Source organism: Mycetomoellerius zeteki, unplaced genomic scaffold (genome assembly GCF_001594055.1).
Source record: "Mycetomoellerius zeteki isolate Tzet28-1 unplaced genomic scaffold, Tzet1.0 scaffold252, whole genome shotgun sequence".
NCBI lineage: Eukaryota > Metazoa > Arthropoda > Insecta > Hymenoptera > Formicidae > Mycetomoellerius > Mycetomoellerius zeteki.
In genome coordinates this window covers 303,372-317,625 of record NW_017257230.1, presented here as the reverse complement: position 1 = coordinate 317,625, position 14,254 = coordinate 303,372, and the positions used below count along the sequence as shown (strand labels likewise).

The following is a 14,254-nucleotide window of genomic DNA, read 5'->3' as shown; positions in this document are numbered from 1 at the left end:
ATATAATATTATAACTAATAATATAATATAGTATAATAGTATAATATAATATAATAGTATAAATAGTATAACGTTACATTGATGACTCTTTTATTGTGTGATTCTATCTAACAAGAATAGAAAGTCTGTATTAAAGATAAATAATAGACCAACCTCTTATTAATAAAACGAGTAGTGTATCTTCCAGGTGTTCACATTATTCTATCTATTAACTATCGGATTAAACACTGAATAAAAATTGCAGCTTTTTTATTCACATAAGAAAACGTAGGCGCTGCTGGACGAGCTGGGGTCCGTGAATATAGTATGTGACGCGTGTTTCAATAATTACCGGGCGTTAGGGCCCAAAGCGGGACGTGGGTAACAAGCAGAACCTTGGCCTCGTACTGCCATAACGTTAAGTATTCACGTAACTCCACTGAGTTCTCGCGTCGCGTCGCCTGGTTACGAACCATTAATCTCAAGTGTAATGACTATAGCGGCGGAGGAGCTGTTTGAACCAAATAAGCAATGTGAAGAACTGATCTCAACATCAGATTAGCATCCGTCACGCAGATTGAGATTGCATAGCGATTATGTCTCTTTAATATTATGACTCATTATCAATTCTTTAAATTAGTTTTAAATAATTGTATGTCGGAATAAAGTGACTTAAGTGACATAATTAATATTTTTGACTAGTAAAAACTCTCGAAAAATTAGAGTTTTTTTAGTTTGATAAAATATGTTTCGGCGTCATATCTGCGTGATAATCGGAACAACTGCGAAATCCCCCCTGGATCATATCCGACCTGATCATATCCGGAAGTGGCAAACAAACAGCGGATGCCTGGTCTGTCCAAAGTATCGTCCCATATGGGAACACTCCGATTAAAGCTTCGATCATAGCTGCTATCGGAGGCGAGTCCTGCTAATTCCGGCAATTACACGCCCACGAAACATCGTTAGCTCATCAATTTCCTAATTGGTCGATCACGATGACCGATCCTCTTCTCGATTTTTCTGCTCCGTTTGCTACGAAACTATTCCTCTCACGTTGAAGTTCAACGATCAGAGTCTTCAATTCCTTTTATCTTGACTTCGTAGTAAAATTTGCGTAGCGATAAATCGGTAAATACAAAGTATCGGTATTCTCGAGTAAAAATCCGCCGCGGGAAGAGCTCGCGGTTGCTCGCGTGTGATTGTTACTCATCGTCGAGACCTTGTGGATCTATTTGATAGTAGGTCGGTCCTGATTTACAGTAAATTGCGACACGAGCGTCGCCAGACTATTTGACGATTTGAAATAACTGAGAACGTAGCGCTTGCGAAAGTTTTTGAAACAAACTTTTCCTCTCGCTTTAATTTTCTCGTTATGATCATTGTAATCATTTAAAATGGCAAATGTCAAACCATATTTTAAAATTCAGATAGTACACCGAAAGAAAAGTTTTTGAGTTAGTTGTTCACAAAATTAAAAGTTTTCGTAATTATAATTACATGATACCACAATTATAATTATTGTTGCTATAATGTTAGTAATAATAACTATATGTATAATTATTATTATTACTAATGACGAATTCGATTGGACGCATTAGTGCGTATTGGTGCATATTTTAAAGTCGTTATACCTACATTGATTTAATCTGAATGTAAAAATGAAATGCAAGTATTTCGAATTCTAAAATACATATTTAACAGCACAATAAAGTGTATTAAGTATTTCACGGTTTAACCGGTTTCTATGTACATAATAAACATATCTTTATGTTAATTTGTGTATGACGGTTTAATGTGCACCAGTGCGCATTAAATGCATCCAGTCGAATTCGTCATAATAATTAGCATTATTATGATTATTATCATAATTATGATTATTACTGCTATAATGTTAGTAATAATTACTGTTAATAGGAACAGTTATTATTATTAACATTATAACATTTTTTCTCAGTATAAAAAAAAAGACAGAGAGAGAGAGAGAGAAGTTCCAAAGATAAGATTGTAGATTACAGGAACATATAACTATGTCAAGTACGGCAAGAGCGAAACTATTGTCAAACTTCTCCACAGCTTGTCGATGGTAACAAACGAAAAACGAATATTTTTTCCCACAGAGTCGTGCATAATGATTTCCGTATCGTGATTGATTCACGCCAGCAGAAGAGGCCAATTGCGTACAAGTGCATTGGAGGAGAGCGTGGCTGAGATTAAAGTGGCGGTTAAAAAAGCTTCCCAGTCGTACGGTTCTATGTTACACGTTGGATTTTCTCATCGCTCCGGGTATAATGCCCCCAGACGTTGAGGCCACCGTACAGTCTTTCTCATAAATCTATGCAAAACGTTGTAGTGATATTTCTTGCCAGTTCCTATGTGGCCGTGTATTCGAATCTCTTCGATAATAATTATTAATGCTGACAAGCGCACATAGACTTATAGTGTCATATTTTATTATGTTTTGCACGCGACTCGTAAACAAGAAACCATCTTATCATAGATGCAGTTGATGCAAGTATAATCGAGAAATTATTCAATGCGTCATTCTTTTGTACATTTGAACGAGTATATATATCGTGTATAATATATGCAATATTCTAGAATAAAATATATCTATTCTATATCACAAGTCTGTTTTATGTTACTTTATCTCTGATTAATAAAAATATATTTAATCTTTTCACGACAATATTGGCTAAACCTTGACAAATTTTTGTTTATTAATTATTATTGTATTGATACATATAGATATTGCAATTAATGTCGCATTATTAGGACATTTGTAATGTATTGTTTTCTACAAAAGCTCGTTTTCATACCGATACGCTTTTTCTATCACTTTTAATGGAAATATTTGTTGCCATCAAGAGATAAGTGGCAGACTTAACTTTCAGCATGTGTATTATTTAGAAGGTCTTGAAGTTAAAAATAGATAATATTAAAATGGATAATAAAATATAAGTCATTTTTATAGGTGGTTCTTTGTTCGATAATTGTAAATTTATCCGACATTTTGAATACATAAATATGTAAAAATTCAAATAAGGTGTATGTCTTACGCGTCACGACGCTGCGTTTGTCTTTTAACGCTGAGACACTACCGTGTCTCCAGATAGAATCACAAAATCTTTGTTTAAGAATCGAAAATTTATTTTTATTACAATATTAGCTCAAACGGAAAAGATAATAAATGATAAACGTGACAAATATGATAAATATAATAAATTTACGAGCTATTTCCGTAACGTAAGTGTTTAAACGCGATGTAATTATTATGAATTATGTAAATATCAACATATATATTACATAATTATATACAATATATTATCATGTGCAAGATGTAAATAATATGTCATGAACAATACAAAAATTAATAAACATAAGATAATAAATTGGTGAGAGAATCAGATAAACAGAAAAAGATTCATTAAAGCTGATTGATGCGTAAAAAGGTTCAGTTCAATTTAAATCCCGATAAACGTTTCATTGAAATAAAACGATGGTACGTGAGGAAAAGCTGTTCGTCGATGTTTCTAGAAGGCTAATGAATGAGGATGCTTTGCAGAGATACACGTTTAATGAATCTAACCCTTCTTCGCTTTTAAAATAATTTGCAGATAGAAATTTAATGGAGCGTTACATATTCGTGCCTCACATTCGTTTTGACGAGCACCCAAGCTTCCCGAAAGAATGAAATAAAATCATTTATCAATCACTCTGACATCGCGCGTGTTTCTCGTGGACCGCACCCGCTGCATCGCACGACGGATCAGGAACGCCGTGTTCCGCAGACACGCAGCTGATTTTAATGATCGCGTGAGAAGATCAGCGACGCGGGGACAATGCGAGACGCGGAAAAGAACGATTTTTTTTCCGCGAGATCAGATCCTCTATCTACGAGAGTCAGGTCAAAATGGCGGAAAGCGCGCGCGCGCTGTTTGCTCCAATCGGCAGTATCCGTGGACCACGGATGTGGTCTCAAGGTTGTCGATCGCAAAAATAAACGACGCGGAGGAGGAAGCGCAAAGGTGTCCACGAACGGGACCAACCTGTTTGCTGCGCCGCGGCCACCTCGCTCTGTTGTAGTCTGCCACCCGGGTTCACCTGGACGTCCGTCATCCTTTACGACGATCTAGGCGGTGGTCGTTTAGGGAGACTGCTCCGGAGGATCTCTATCTTCTCAAGACCTCACTCCGTGTTCAAGCACTTCGCTTCAACGTCTCAGGCGCGCGCGCGTTGCGCCGTAATAGTGTAACTAGACCTCCTGATTTGCACGCAAGAAGTGATACGCGAGAACAAGAGGATGCAAAATAAAAGAGGTGCGAAGTAAACGGCTGATGGATTATACCACTCGGGGGACGATTGGAAAGACGCGCAGCTGCTGCCACCGGCTTGCCGGGACCAAGCTGTGGCCCCACGCCTGCCTCTGTCCCTGTAAGCGAAGCCTGCCGAGCGCGTACGAACGAACACATCGTGTCCGTCCACCCACAACAAACACGCTCCGTCATCAGGCAGGTACGATGATGATAAGAGACGAGAGAAAAGAAAGATCTCATGCGCGATTGAAATCCGCGCGTGATTTATCGATCGAGCCATTCAAGCGGAGAGATATGTGCCACGACAGATTATCGCTGGAGATCAGTCGAAGATCTTTCTCGAGAGCTGGCGCGGATTTGCCCGACCTCAATCTAAACTGATCCGCGAATCGTGCTGTGCAAGGATATCCTATCATTTTAAAAAATATCGGTGTGGATTTATCACCATGGATTTAAAATCCACACTATGATAGTGTTGATAAGAACACTAAGGGTTACAAATCTATACTTTGTTCATATTCACACGGTGAGAATTATATAGACACTGCATGGTATTAAATCCATATTGCTATTTTTTAGAGTGATAAAAATTATTGTGTGTTTTCATTATTTCTAATTTTACGTGAATTTCGTTTAGCTAAATTCTACTTGCGGTTTTGCGCAAAAATTATCTTTATCGATTCTAGTTCTATTCTTTAAACTTGACTTAAAACAATTCGATGGTTTCAAACTCACTTTACAAAAATATTAGATTTAACATCATGCGATAATATTATATATAATTTCTATTGTGTTAATATTAACACCAACATGATATGGATTTAACACCATAAGATTTAAATCCACACCATGATATTTATATAAACACTTAGGGTTATGAATCCATTTCATGTTGATGGTTAATTAATATTAACATCAATACGATGAGAATTTTATATAGACACTGTATGGTGTTTATAAATCCACATCGATATTTTTATGAGATTAATCGTTTTCATTATTTACAGTTTTACACGAATTTTGTTCAGCTAAATTCCACTCGTGGTTTTGCGCGAAAGTTATCTTTATCGATTTCAGTTCTATCCTTTAAACTTGACTTAAAACAACTAAAAACAATTTGATAGTTTCCAAGTACTTACAGTTATATCTTACTTCTAGTTATAGTTACTTAGCATGTTTCTTACAAAAATAGTTCGAATAACCAGAAAAAGTTCTATTTGAATAATTAATGTTCTGACAGTATTAATTGTATAATTGTAAATAACACATTAAAATTTATAAAAAATAATAATTACACTATTATTATATTTTGTATAATAAAAAAAATCTAACATGCTAACCCAGCTTTTAAATAGATTTCGGCAGTAACATGCCTATTGTTTGTGTTTCTCACGCGATTGCTTAAGTAGAGCAAGAAAATGTCAGTTAGGCAAAAATAGCCAGACTTATACGCTAATATTAAAGAATCTATGCTAAACTGATAGTCTTCGCGACATCATATTTTATCATATTAAAGTATTTTATGTTATTAAAGCTTGGATGTCACGCAATATAAATTATAATCGTTTGAAAATGAATATTGTATTAAACAAGGTAATTAATTAATATTAAAATAAAACGCAATATATATATCGAACAGAGTATTTTCAAGATATCAACACTGGGGGATTTTTAAATCCTCTCCGTTGATTCGAGAGGAGCAATTTATTATAGTAACAATAAGAAGTAAATTAATATCGACCATTTCATCTGACTTTGTACAATGTAGCTATATTAAAATATTTTTTCATTCTGTAAATTTAATATAGACGCTGTATTGTATGAAACTGAATCAAATAACAATATTACGTGCATTCGAGACGAAGTATTTTTTTTTCTCGATATTCGTGAATCTTCTCCTTTCTTGATTTCCTTCGATAAAATGACACTTTGATGTTGCTAATTTCAGGATCGCGTATTACATGCAAATTGTCAAGTGAATCCTTGCATAATCTAGCGGGGAAGGGGGAGATGAAAAAAAATGATGAATGTGACGAGCGAATATGGCGAATGTTTCCATCGTCGACATGGCTTGGCAGATAGATGTTGACAGCGATCATCCTAATCGTCGGTTGCTGCCGCCCTCTCACACAGTTTACGAAGGAACGCTGTGAACGAAATAGAGTGATCAATATATTATTCCGCTCAGGCAAATCGCGAATCATTGACAAGTGAATAAGCATATTTTGATAGAGACGATAAACGTATATTTCAAAGCAAAAATAAAGAAAATTAGTTTATGCGCGAAGCTAAAAGTATTGAACGATTTAGTCTAATTTATATAGCAGTCAGTGCTCAATTTTGCGCTGCCATGTAGATTTATCTTATAGCAAAGCAACAAATATATAAAAGCAATAAGTACATACATAAATAATGTACAAAGAAGCATTAATAATTCGCGTAGCAGAGAAATACTAGAGTTTGGACATTAAAAATTGTTTTTATAACAAAAGTATCATGTATGTAGAAGAACATAATTTATATAATTATGTATAATTAATATAAGATGCATAATAAAGTTGTTTTATGTAATATTATATTAATTAATAAAAGTTGGTTTTTTTTAAGAAGATTAAAATACGATATTTAAATAAAGGAAACATCAAATTAAAATTCATTTAAAAATATACACTATAATACAAGTTGTAGAAAAAAAGTTATGTTCAATATATATTTTTTCATTTTGTTTTAACTTTTTGTCAGTGTCTTGATTATTTAATCTTATTTCATGTAATTTTCCTTGATCTCGTCAGATCATTGACCCCGCGCGCGAGCAAAACCTTCGTACGTGTTTCTGCGCGAGAAGCGGGTTATCGATTTCCAGCATCCCTGTCGAGCTGCAACGTTGCGTCCTATAAATTCTGGAATATGCTTAGCAGGAAAATGCGGACGAGGCAATGTTAATGGATACAAATAAAAAGATAGAGACAGATAAAAAAGACATGAAGAAATGACGGACAATCATGGAATTACGCTACAGGGTGTACTTACGATGGATGATCATTGTCTCGATAACACCTCAATCGCTTACAACAGTACCATCATCTTCTTCAAGAAGGCTGCGAAACACAAAAATGTGGAAGTGTCAAACGATATGGGGTGGGAACAAATCAATTCCGGGGGATCTCTTCATGTTGCCGGAAGTTACCGGAGGTCCGTATTATAAATCGAAGGGTTCGTCAACTGTACGTTATATACAAGGGGGACTTTCTAGATCTAACAAAATGGTTTTAGGGATCTTGAAGAAAAGATAGGGATTTTTTTTCAAACTAACGTATTCTATGTCAATGTGATGCAGGTGATTCGACACTCTTCGTTTATTTCGGGGGGGGGGGGGCTCATTCACGATACCCGGCCCAAAACGAACTGATACTTACGAGAATAGGGGATGAAACCGTCGTCGTCTTCTGGATCCATGCAATCCTTCAGCACTATGTCGCATTCCTCATCAGTAAGACGTTCACCTACGATAAATGCAATCATTCAGGTTTCAGATCATATTAACTTATTTCCTTACAAATAAAACGTCAATTCAATATAATCTTTTGAAAATTAATATTCGCAAAATAATATTTATTGTTTATAATAAAGCTGCACACAGATATCTATTTTAGAAACAAGATTGTATTTGTGTAATATAATTACACATAATAAAACTAGAGAAGCAAATTTTAATTGTCTTTTTTTATAAGTTGTAAATAATTGTTGATGAAAAAGAGGAAATCGTACCAAGTGATAAAAGTGTGTGAGACAATTCTGCGCCAAGCATCATTCCATTTTCCTGTTTGTCGTACAACTTCAAACACTCGAGGAAGTCCTCGTAACATCCCTGTTCCTTATCCTTTTTGCACTGGCTGAAGATAGGCAGGAATTCGTCCAGCTTCATTTTCTTTTCGCCCTTCTTCTTCGTGCCGCCCATCTTTTCAATAGTCGCATTCGTAGGGTTCAAGTTCAACGCGCGAAGGACGTTGCCAAGATCAACCGCATCGATGACGTTGGTGCCGTCTGAGTCGTAAATGGAGAAGGCGAATTCTGCCTCTTTAAAAAAAATTTTTTATGCATTTTTCCAGCTATACCGTAAAGGATATCACCGATGATCAAACGTTCTCGATAAAAAGATCTTCGTAATTAAGAAAAATTTGAACATAATTTTATATATCACATATGTATCTATATGTATACTCTATGTATGAGTATTTGGTATTGTTTTTAAATATGCGAGGTGCGAAATCTGGGTTAATACCGTAGGCATGAAGTACACCGCGTGCGTTCGTATCTTCAAAAATATTCTTCTATTTTAGGAGAGGCGGTAAGCCCCACCGCTGATTGAAGAAGTCGGTGGTGGAAGTAGTGGGTCAGATTACCCCCGCCGAACCATATAAGAACAGCCTACCAACCTATTTTTGACGCGCTACAGAACGGTCACATTCACCTACCCGATCCCTAGTCGTTATGTAACGTCAAAAATGGAACGTAACATGCAAATTGGAAATACCGCGAAGAAAATTCGCGCGTTATGATTCATCGGATTAATAAAAAAAATAATTATCCAAAAAGAATGAATATAAAAACAAGCATAAATTAAAAGAAGAATGAAATTTTCTTTAACTTTAAGTTAATGGAAATAATTTATAGAAGAAATTATTTGTTTTTCTAGTGTTAAGGAGAGTAAACGAAATGTTTCAAGAACTGTCAAAATTTTTTAGTTTTTAAGTATTTTGTTAAATAATTCACTGATGATCACAAAATAAAACATTTATATTTAATGAAGAGATTGTTTTATTAGCTAGACTATTTTTAGAAACATTAAGAATGATAATTTTAGCAAAACTCTCTTATGTATTGTTTTAAAATTAATGACGTCATTAATTAATGAAGTGATATGACAAATTTTACTATCCGTTTTGGTAACATGATAGAAGATTTTACTTTCTTCTATTAAAACTTCAATCACTTCCTTCTAATTGCGTGACTCAAAGCTACGAAATTATATATAGAATCACTTACAGTTTCACTAATTATGACGCAAATTGATTGATCTATCTTCGTTATTTCCATATGATTTATGCGGAACGTGAAAATGTAAGGAAATTATTTAACAATAAATGAGTTTTACTCACTTTCGACATCCTTGCTGCTAAGGTCTGCCTGAAAAGTACAAGAAAGTTTTTTCATTATATTAACGTTATTCGTTTTAATATCTCGCTATCACATTACACATTTATATAAAAACAATGTAACTATAATTTATTAAATTTGTCATTCACGAGGAAGCTGTTAAAAAAATTGTCGCGAAAAAGAAAGAGGGATCGAAACTTACCATTGTCGATCGTCTGGTACCAGTGGATGTTGACCGAACGAAGCTTGAACCAGAAGTGGTACCCGGTGTTACCAAATTTACTCATTTTATTTTTGCAGATGGCGCTACGAGGACACCCTCAAACGATGCTGAGGTCCAGATCTGCGAGAGGAGTTTCGGTCCGGACCGACAACGACGGGGCATGGCAACACCGCGGTCCAAAAACAGTTCGGGAAGCGACGAGAGACGAGAGTTGGCGAATGTCTTTTCTTACTGCGATAAATGAGACTTCGACGTCGACGACAATGACATTCCTATGTCAGACTGCCAGATCTGCAACGCCCGATGGACGCATCAGGCAAAAATATATTCTGCGGGCATCGATATCGCTAGTAGTCTCTACTACTACTAATCTCTAAACTGAATCACTTAAAGTGCTTAAACTAAAGAATGTGACACGCATTATGAGATCATCAGACATTATATATTTTACAGAATTTTGCGAGTTTGTGTACAATGTTTGATTATCATCTAGAAATGTATAGAGAATCTGATTCACGCGTCGCACCGAAGTCGTGTTGGATGCTAAAGACCCGCGGCCGGTGCCTACGCTACCGGTCGGTTATTTTTACTCGCTATATATTCATGGGCGTGTTTCCCTTTAAAAAATACATAATTAAAAAGCTGTATGAGCAAACGAAGGGAATCGCCGCCGTTTGACGTAGATCGTGAGGTAGCATTTTCCTTCTGGAACCCAACATCAATTCTGCTGGCGGCCAAAGGCGGCGCGGAAGAGTTTCCTCAGTCGGCTGCCAAAGCCTTTCTTCTTCTTCTTTTTCGTTGTCGCTTCGTTGAACGTTTTTCTTTTCTCCGCATCGTCGATAGGTAGTATCTGATCTACGGTCTTCTTGTCATCATCGCACGATGGCTTCAACGACGATAACGAATTCGATCCACGTTTCTCGATCTGAACTTCTTCGAGGTCGGCTTCCCTCGAGGTGGACGCCACGTGTTGACTTGAGTGAGACCTCAGTTCTTCATCGTGCTTCAGTTCGATAATGCGGAAGCGACCGTTTGATTCGCTTCCTTGTTGAAGAGTCCCTGTTATAGTCTCGTGTTTGGCGCCAATATTGCCCTCAATAGTCCTAATAAATTGCTCTTCTTTCTCCTCCCAAACGGCAATGCATTCCTTATTGACCGAGTCTAAAGGGGCATCGTCCTTGGAGCAAGTCAAGACTGTTTTATTCTCTAAATCCTCGATCAGCTGTTGTAACAAACCAACTGACACGTTGGTCGCCTCGTTAGTCGCTTCTCCTTCCTTCTTCTTCCGAATCAACTTCACCGGTTCCGTCGGTTCAGTCAGTGATTCGAGAATTGTCGTGTTAATCTGGTGCGTGTCGCCTTGACCTTGGGTCGTGCGTTGAGTTTCGGCGATGTCGGTTGCTGGATTCATAAACGGTGCATCGTCGACGTTGCGTGTGGCGCATTTTACCTGTTCAAGCAAAGACAAGCGCGTGCTCGTGAGTAGATCTTCTCATTCTAACACACGCACAAGAAATAATAATCGTGCATGGAATTAATGTGACACAGGTGTGATACTAGAGAACCGCAAGTACAAGACTCATACCCTGCAATTGCGGCCATACGGTTCAACTAGAGCTGCCTGTGATAAAATAAACATGCGAAAGTCCGACATTGAGTATAATTAATTTTTTCTAAATGTTAATTTTAATTTTTTCACGTTATAATTGATTTTTATGACAGTTAACTTAATTTTTTTAAATTAAATTCAATTAAAAGTACATTTTTTAAATATATTTACATCGAAAAAGATGCGATTATAATTTTATTTGATCAAATTGATAGAATTATTGAAACACAGTTTTTCTTAGAAATAAATTAGAACTTGAAGACTTAAAAAAACAGTACACTTACATATATGTATAAAATGATTTGGTATTGTATTATTATTAAAATTTTATCATAATTTGAAGTCTTTTGTATTTTTATTATTTCCTGCTTTCTCCTCTCTTTCCTTATGTACAATAATTATAATCTCTACAATTGATTATAATAGAATAATTACGTCTTGTATCCAATTACCTGTTTCTCCAATGTTAACAATGAAGGCGGAAGAACATAACGCGAATCTCCGATCCGTATGTCACGCAAATCACGAACTATCTTTGCAATCAATTCTATTTCGTCGGTCTTGCTATAATGTATGTGTGTACATTCGTTTGCTTGAGGTCTATCATGTACATATTCCAGTTGAGCATCGTCTGTTTCCTCATTGACGTGCTGTTCCCAGGATTTTCCTAATAACAGTATTTAACGTATATATGTTATTTGCGTCTAACAGAGATAATTATACGCGTCTGCGCTCAGTTATCTTCGCGAAATGTATGTCGATCGCAATTGAAAACCATGTTGTTACAGCATCATGAAACGACGTTTATTAATGAACAACGTCGTACGCGTACAACGTCTCTATTCAACCCGCCGTTACATTCACGAAACATACAAACGAGCTTGCACTTTACCATCCTCTGCATCGCGATCTATAACGTCCAGAACTTCTACCATTATCTTGTCTAGCAATCCTCTCGCGAACGCCTCTGCCATGATTTGAGGCATTCTCTTAAAAGACAACCTCTTCTACGCGCCGGTTCTGATGGGACGCTAAACAGTCACTTGTTATATTTCTGCGAGCGTAGACTCGATATCGTGCACAGGCGATTATTCACAACATAGTAATTTTTAATCTCCGCCGTGCTTTGTTTATTGTATAAAAGATGACGCTCTTGTATTTGATATTTTTATAGAAAAAAAATTAAAAATTCATTCTAATAATAAAAATTTTCTTCAATATCTTAAATATTTTAAACCAGATATGATTACGAGATTGTAATTGCCGAACGCGATTGTATTAATCAGGATCAGAATAATGAATAGTCAGAGATTTTAATAAGTTCCCTAGATTTCATAAATAATATGCGATCAAGAATTAATAACTAAAGTGAATAATTGAAATAAATATATGAAATGAAGTTTGACGAATTGAGCGAAATGAAGTTTGACGAATTGAGCGAAATGAAATTATTTCCGATTAAAGAACGCGTTTTCGTAATGAAATACATACAGAAAATTTGAACGAAGCTAATAATAATTTCTTTGCAAATGCCAATATTAGTACCACAATTAAAAATAAAATTTATCTAATAATAAATAATAAATAAAATTTATCTAATAATAAATAAAAAGCTATTAAAAAATTTACAAATTTTTTAAACAGAGTAAAAGAACGAAAAAGTATGAATGTAATAATGCTGCACAAAATAATCGTAGTAAGCATGACTCTTCAAATGCAATGAAAGCTTAGTGATATTGACAGGGAAGAAATCGCGAGAAATAACTCATGCGAATCTAAATCGATGATTTGTTGGCAAGATATCGACGTTCTAATATCGCGTAAGAATCCAAGTTTTACAACAATTGTTCGAAAAGCACAGAGGTATTTATCCGGTTATCGATGTTGTGAAATATTTGGCGCGTGGTCAATTTACAGAGTAGTTAGACAAGAAAGAAAACGAACTTCTCTCGAAATTATAAGAAAGATGCTATACTTGCCTAGATTACGCGAAAAACGAACGGTTCCGTCTTGTATGACAATTGAGATTATCCATAATGTGACGTAGGATTTTGTTCGTTCGACGAATCGGGATTGTTCGTTCGATTTACCCAAAATAGCTTTAGATGAAAATCCACACCACTGGGAATAGATAATAATAGAGAGAATGTTAGCTTCTCTGCAAATAGATGTAGTCTAATTATATGGAAATGAATTCTCTTGAGGATTACAATCTCTTGGGGTAAAGATGAAAAAGTAATGCTACGATCTTTACTTCGTCATCCATTTGAATACAAAATCTCTGAATAGGAATGAGATATAAATAATATAGATCAAGATATTTTTCGAGATCGAAAATTAGTTTCGTTAAGACCTTTTCTAGATATCGCTTGACATGTCAGAGCTCAAATTGCGAAAGCTAGACATTCCGGTAATGCAAAAAAATCGATAGACAAGCTACACATGACTCGAATGTCCTAGTTCGATTATCAGAAATACGAAGGAAGATTTTTTATTTAATCCTTGTTACACAAACAATTGTTTTGTCAAGGTTTTTCACAAGAATATGATGTTTCTTCTGACATGTCTACATATATGTATTTCTACAAAAAACTACGACAAATTGTTTACAAGAAAGCGTTAGTAAAACCGATGGAAACATAATGACAGGGATTTTGTCAATTTACTATAAAATACTTAAAAACAGTAAAAAAAGACATGGTTTGGGAAAATTTTCGAGAGTTTGTCGAAATTCTTCACTTTATAAAAAAAAATTATGGCGCGACGTTTACCATTAGTGAAGAAGCGAAAAGAAACGGCGATGTAGATGATAACATAGAAATTTGCATAGAAATCAGTCATATAAACCTTGAAGAGGCTCTGAAAACAGGCGAAGAATAATAACGTATGCATGAGAAATCGTGTTCGAGTTGGATATGACGTTAAAGGATGTCAAGAATTTTCTCAACACAAAAGACTCACCGAAGAGCG

At 35.5% G+C, this 14,254-nt stretch overlaps 2 protein-coding genes across 2 annotated transcripts; both read right to left on the bottom strand.

The window, feature by feature from the left end:
- Positions 1 to 7,676: 7,676 nt before the first annotated feature.
- Positions 7,677 to 9,739, bottom strand: Mlc1 (Myosin light chain alkali). The gene is made up of 3 exons (XM_018449914.1): positions 9,655 to 9,739; positions 8,064 to 8,372; positions 7,677 to 7,798 (listed from the first exon to the last, which is right to left on the bottom strand). The coding sequence occupies exons 1-3, from the start codon at positions 9,737 to 9,739 to the stop codon at positions 7,677 to 7,679; spliced, it is 516 nt and encodes a 171-aa protein (XP_018305416.1).
- Positions 9,740 to 10,372: 633 nt separating this feature from the next.
- Positions 10,373 to 12,333, bottom strand: LOC108723921 (uncharacterized). The gene is made up of 3 exons (XM_018449961.1): positions 12,177 to 12,333; positions 11,737 to 11,951; positions 10,373 to 11,125 (listed from the first exon to the last, which is right to left on the bottom strand). The coding sequence occupies exons 1-3, from the start codon at positions 12,268 to 12,270 to the stop codon at positions 10,394 to 10,396; spliced, it is 1,041 nt and encodes a 346-aa protein (XP_018305463.1). The 5' UTR covers positions 12,271 to 12,333; the 3' UTR covers positions 10,373 to 10,393.
- Positions 12,334 to 14,254: the final 1,921 nt, after the last annotated feature.

What these genes read in the sequence shown, in the direction of transcription:
- Mlc1 (XM_018449914.1), bottom strand. Translation starts at nt 9,739, where the DNA reads ATGAGTAAATTTGGTAACACCGGGTACCACTTCTGGTTCAAGCTTCGT. An exon ending in GTACCAGACGATCGACAATG is followed by an intron (nt 8,373 to 9,654) that starts GTAAGTTTCGAT and finishes TTTTTTTTAAAG; the next exon opens with AGGCAGAATTCGCCTTCTCC. An exon ending in TCACACACTTTTATCACTTG is followed by an intron (nt 7,799 to 8,063) that starts GTACGATTTCCT and finishes CATTTATCGTAG; the next exon opens with GTGAACGTCTTACTGATGAG.
- LOC108723921 (XM_018449961.1), bottom strand. Translation starts at nt 12,270, where the DNA reads ATGCCTCAAATCATGGCAGAGGCGTTCGCGAGAGGATTGCTAGACAAG. An exon ending in AGATCGCGATGCAGAGGATG is followed by an intron (nt 11,952 to 12,176) that starts GTAAAGTGCAAG and finishes TACTGTTATTAG; the next exon opens with GAAAATCCTGGGAACAGCAC. An exon ending in TGTTAACATTGGAGAAACAG is followed by an intron (nt 11,126 to 11,736) that starts GTAATTGGATAC and finishes TTGCTTGAACAG; the next exon opens with GTAAAATGCGCCACACGCAA.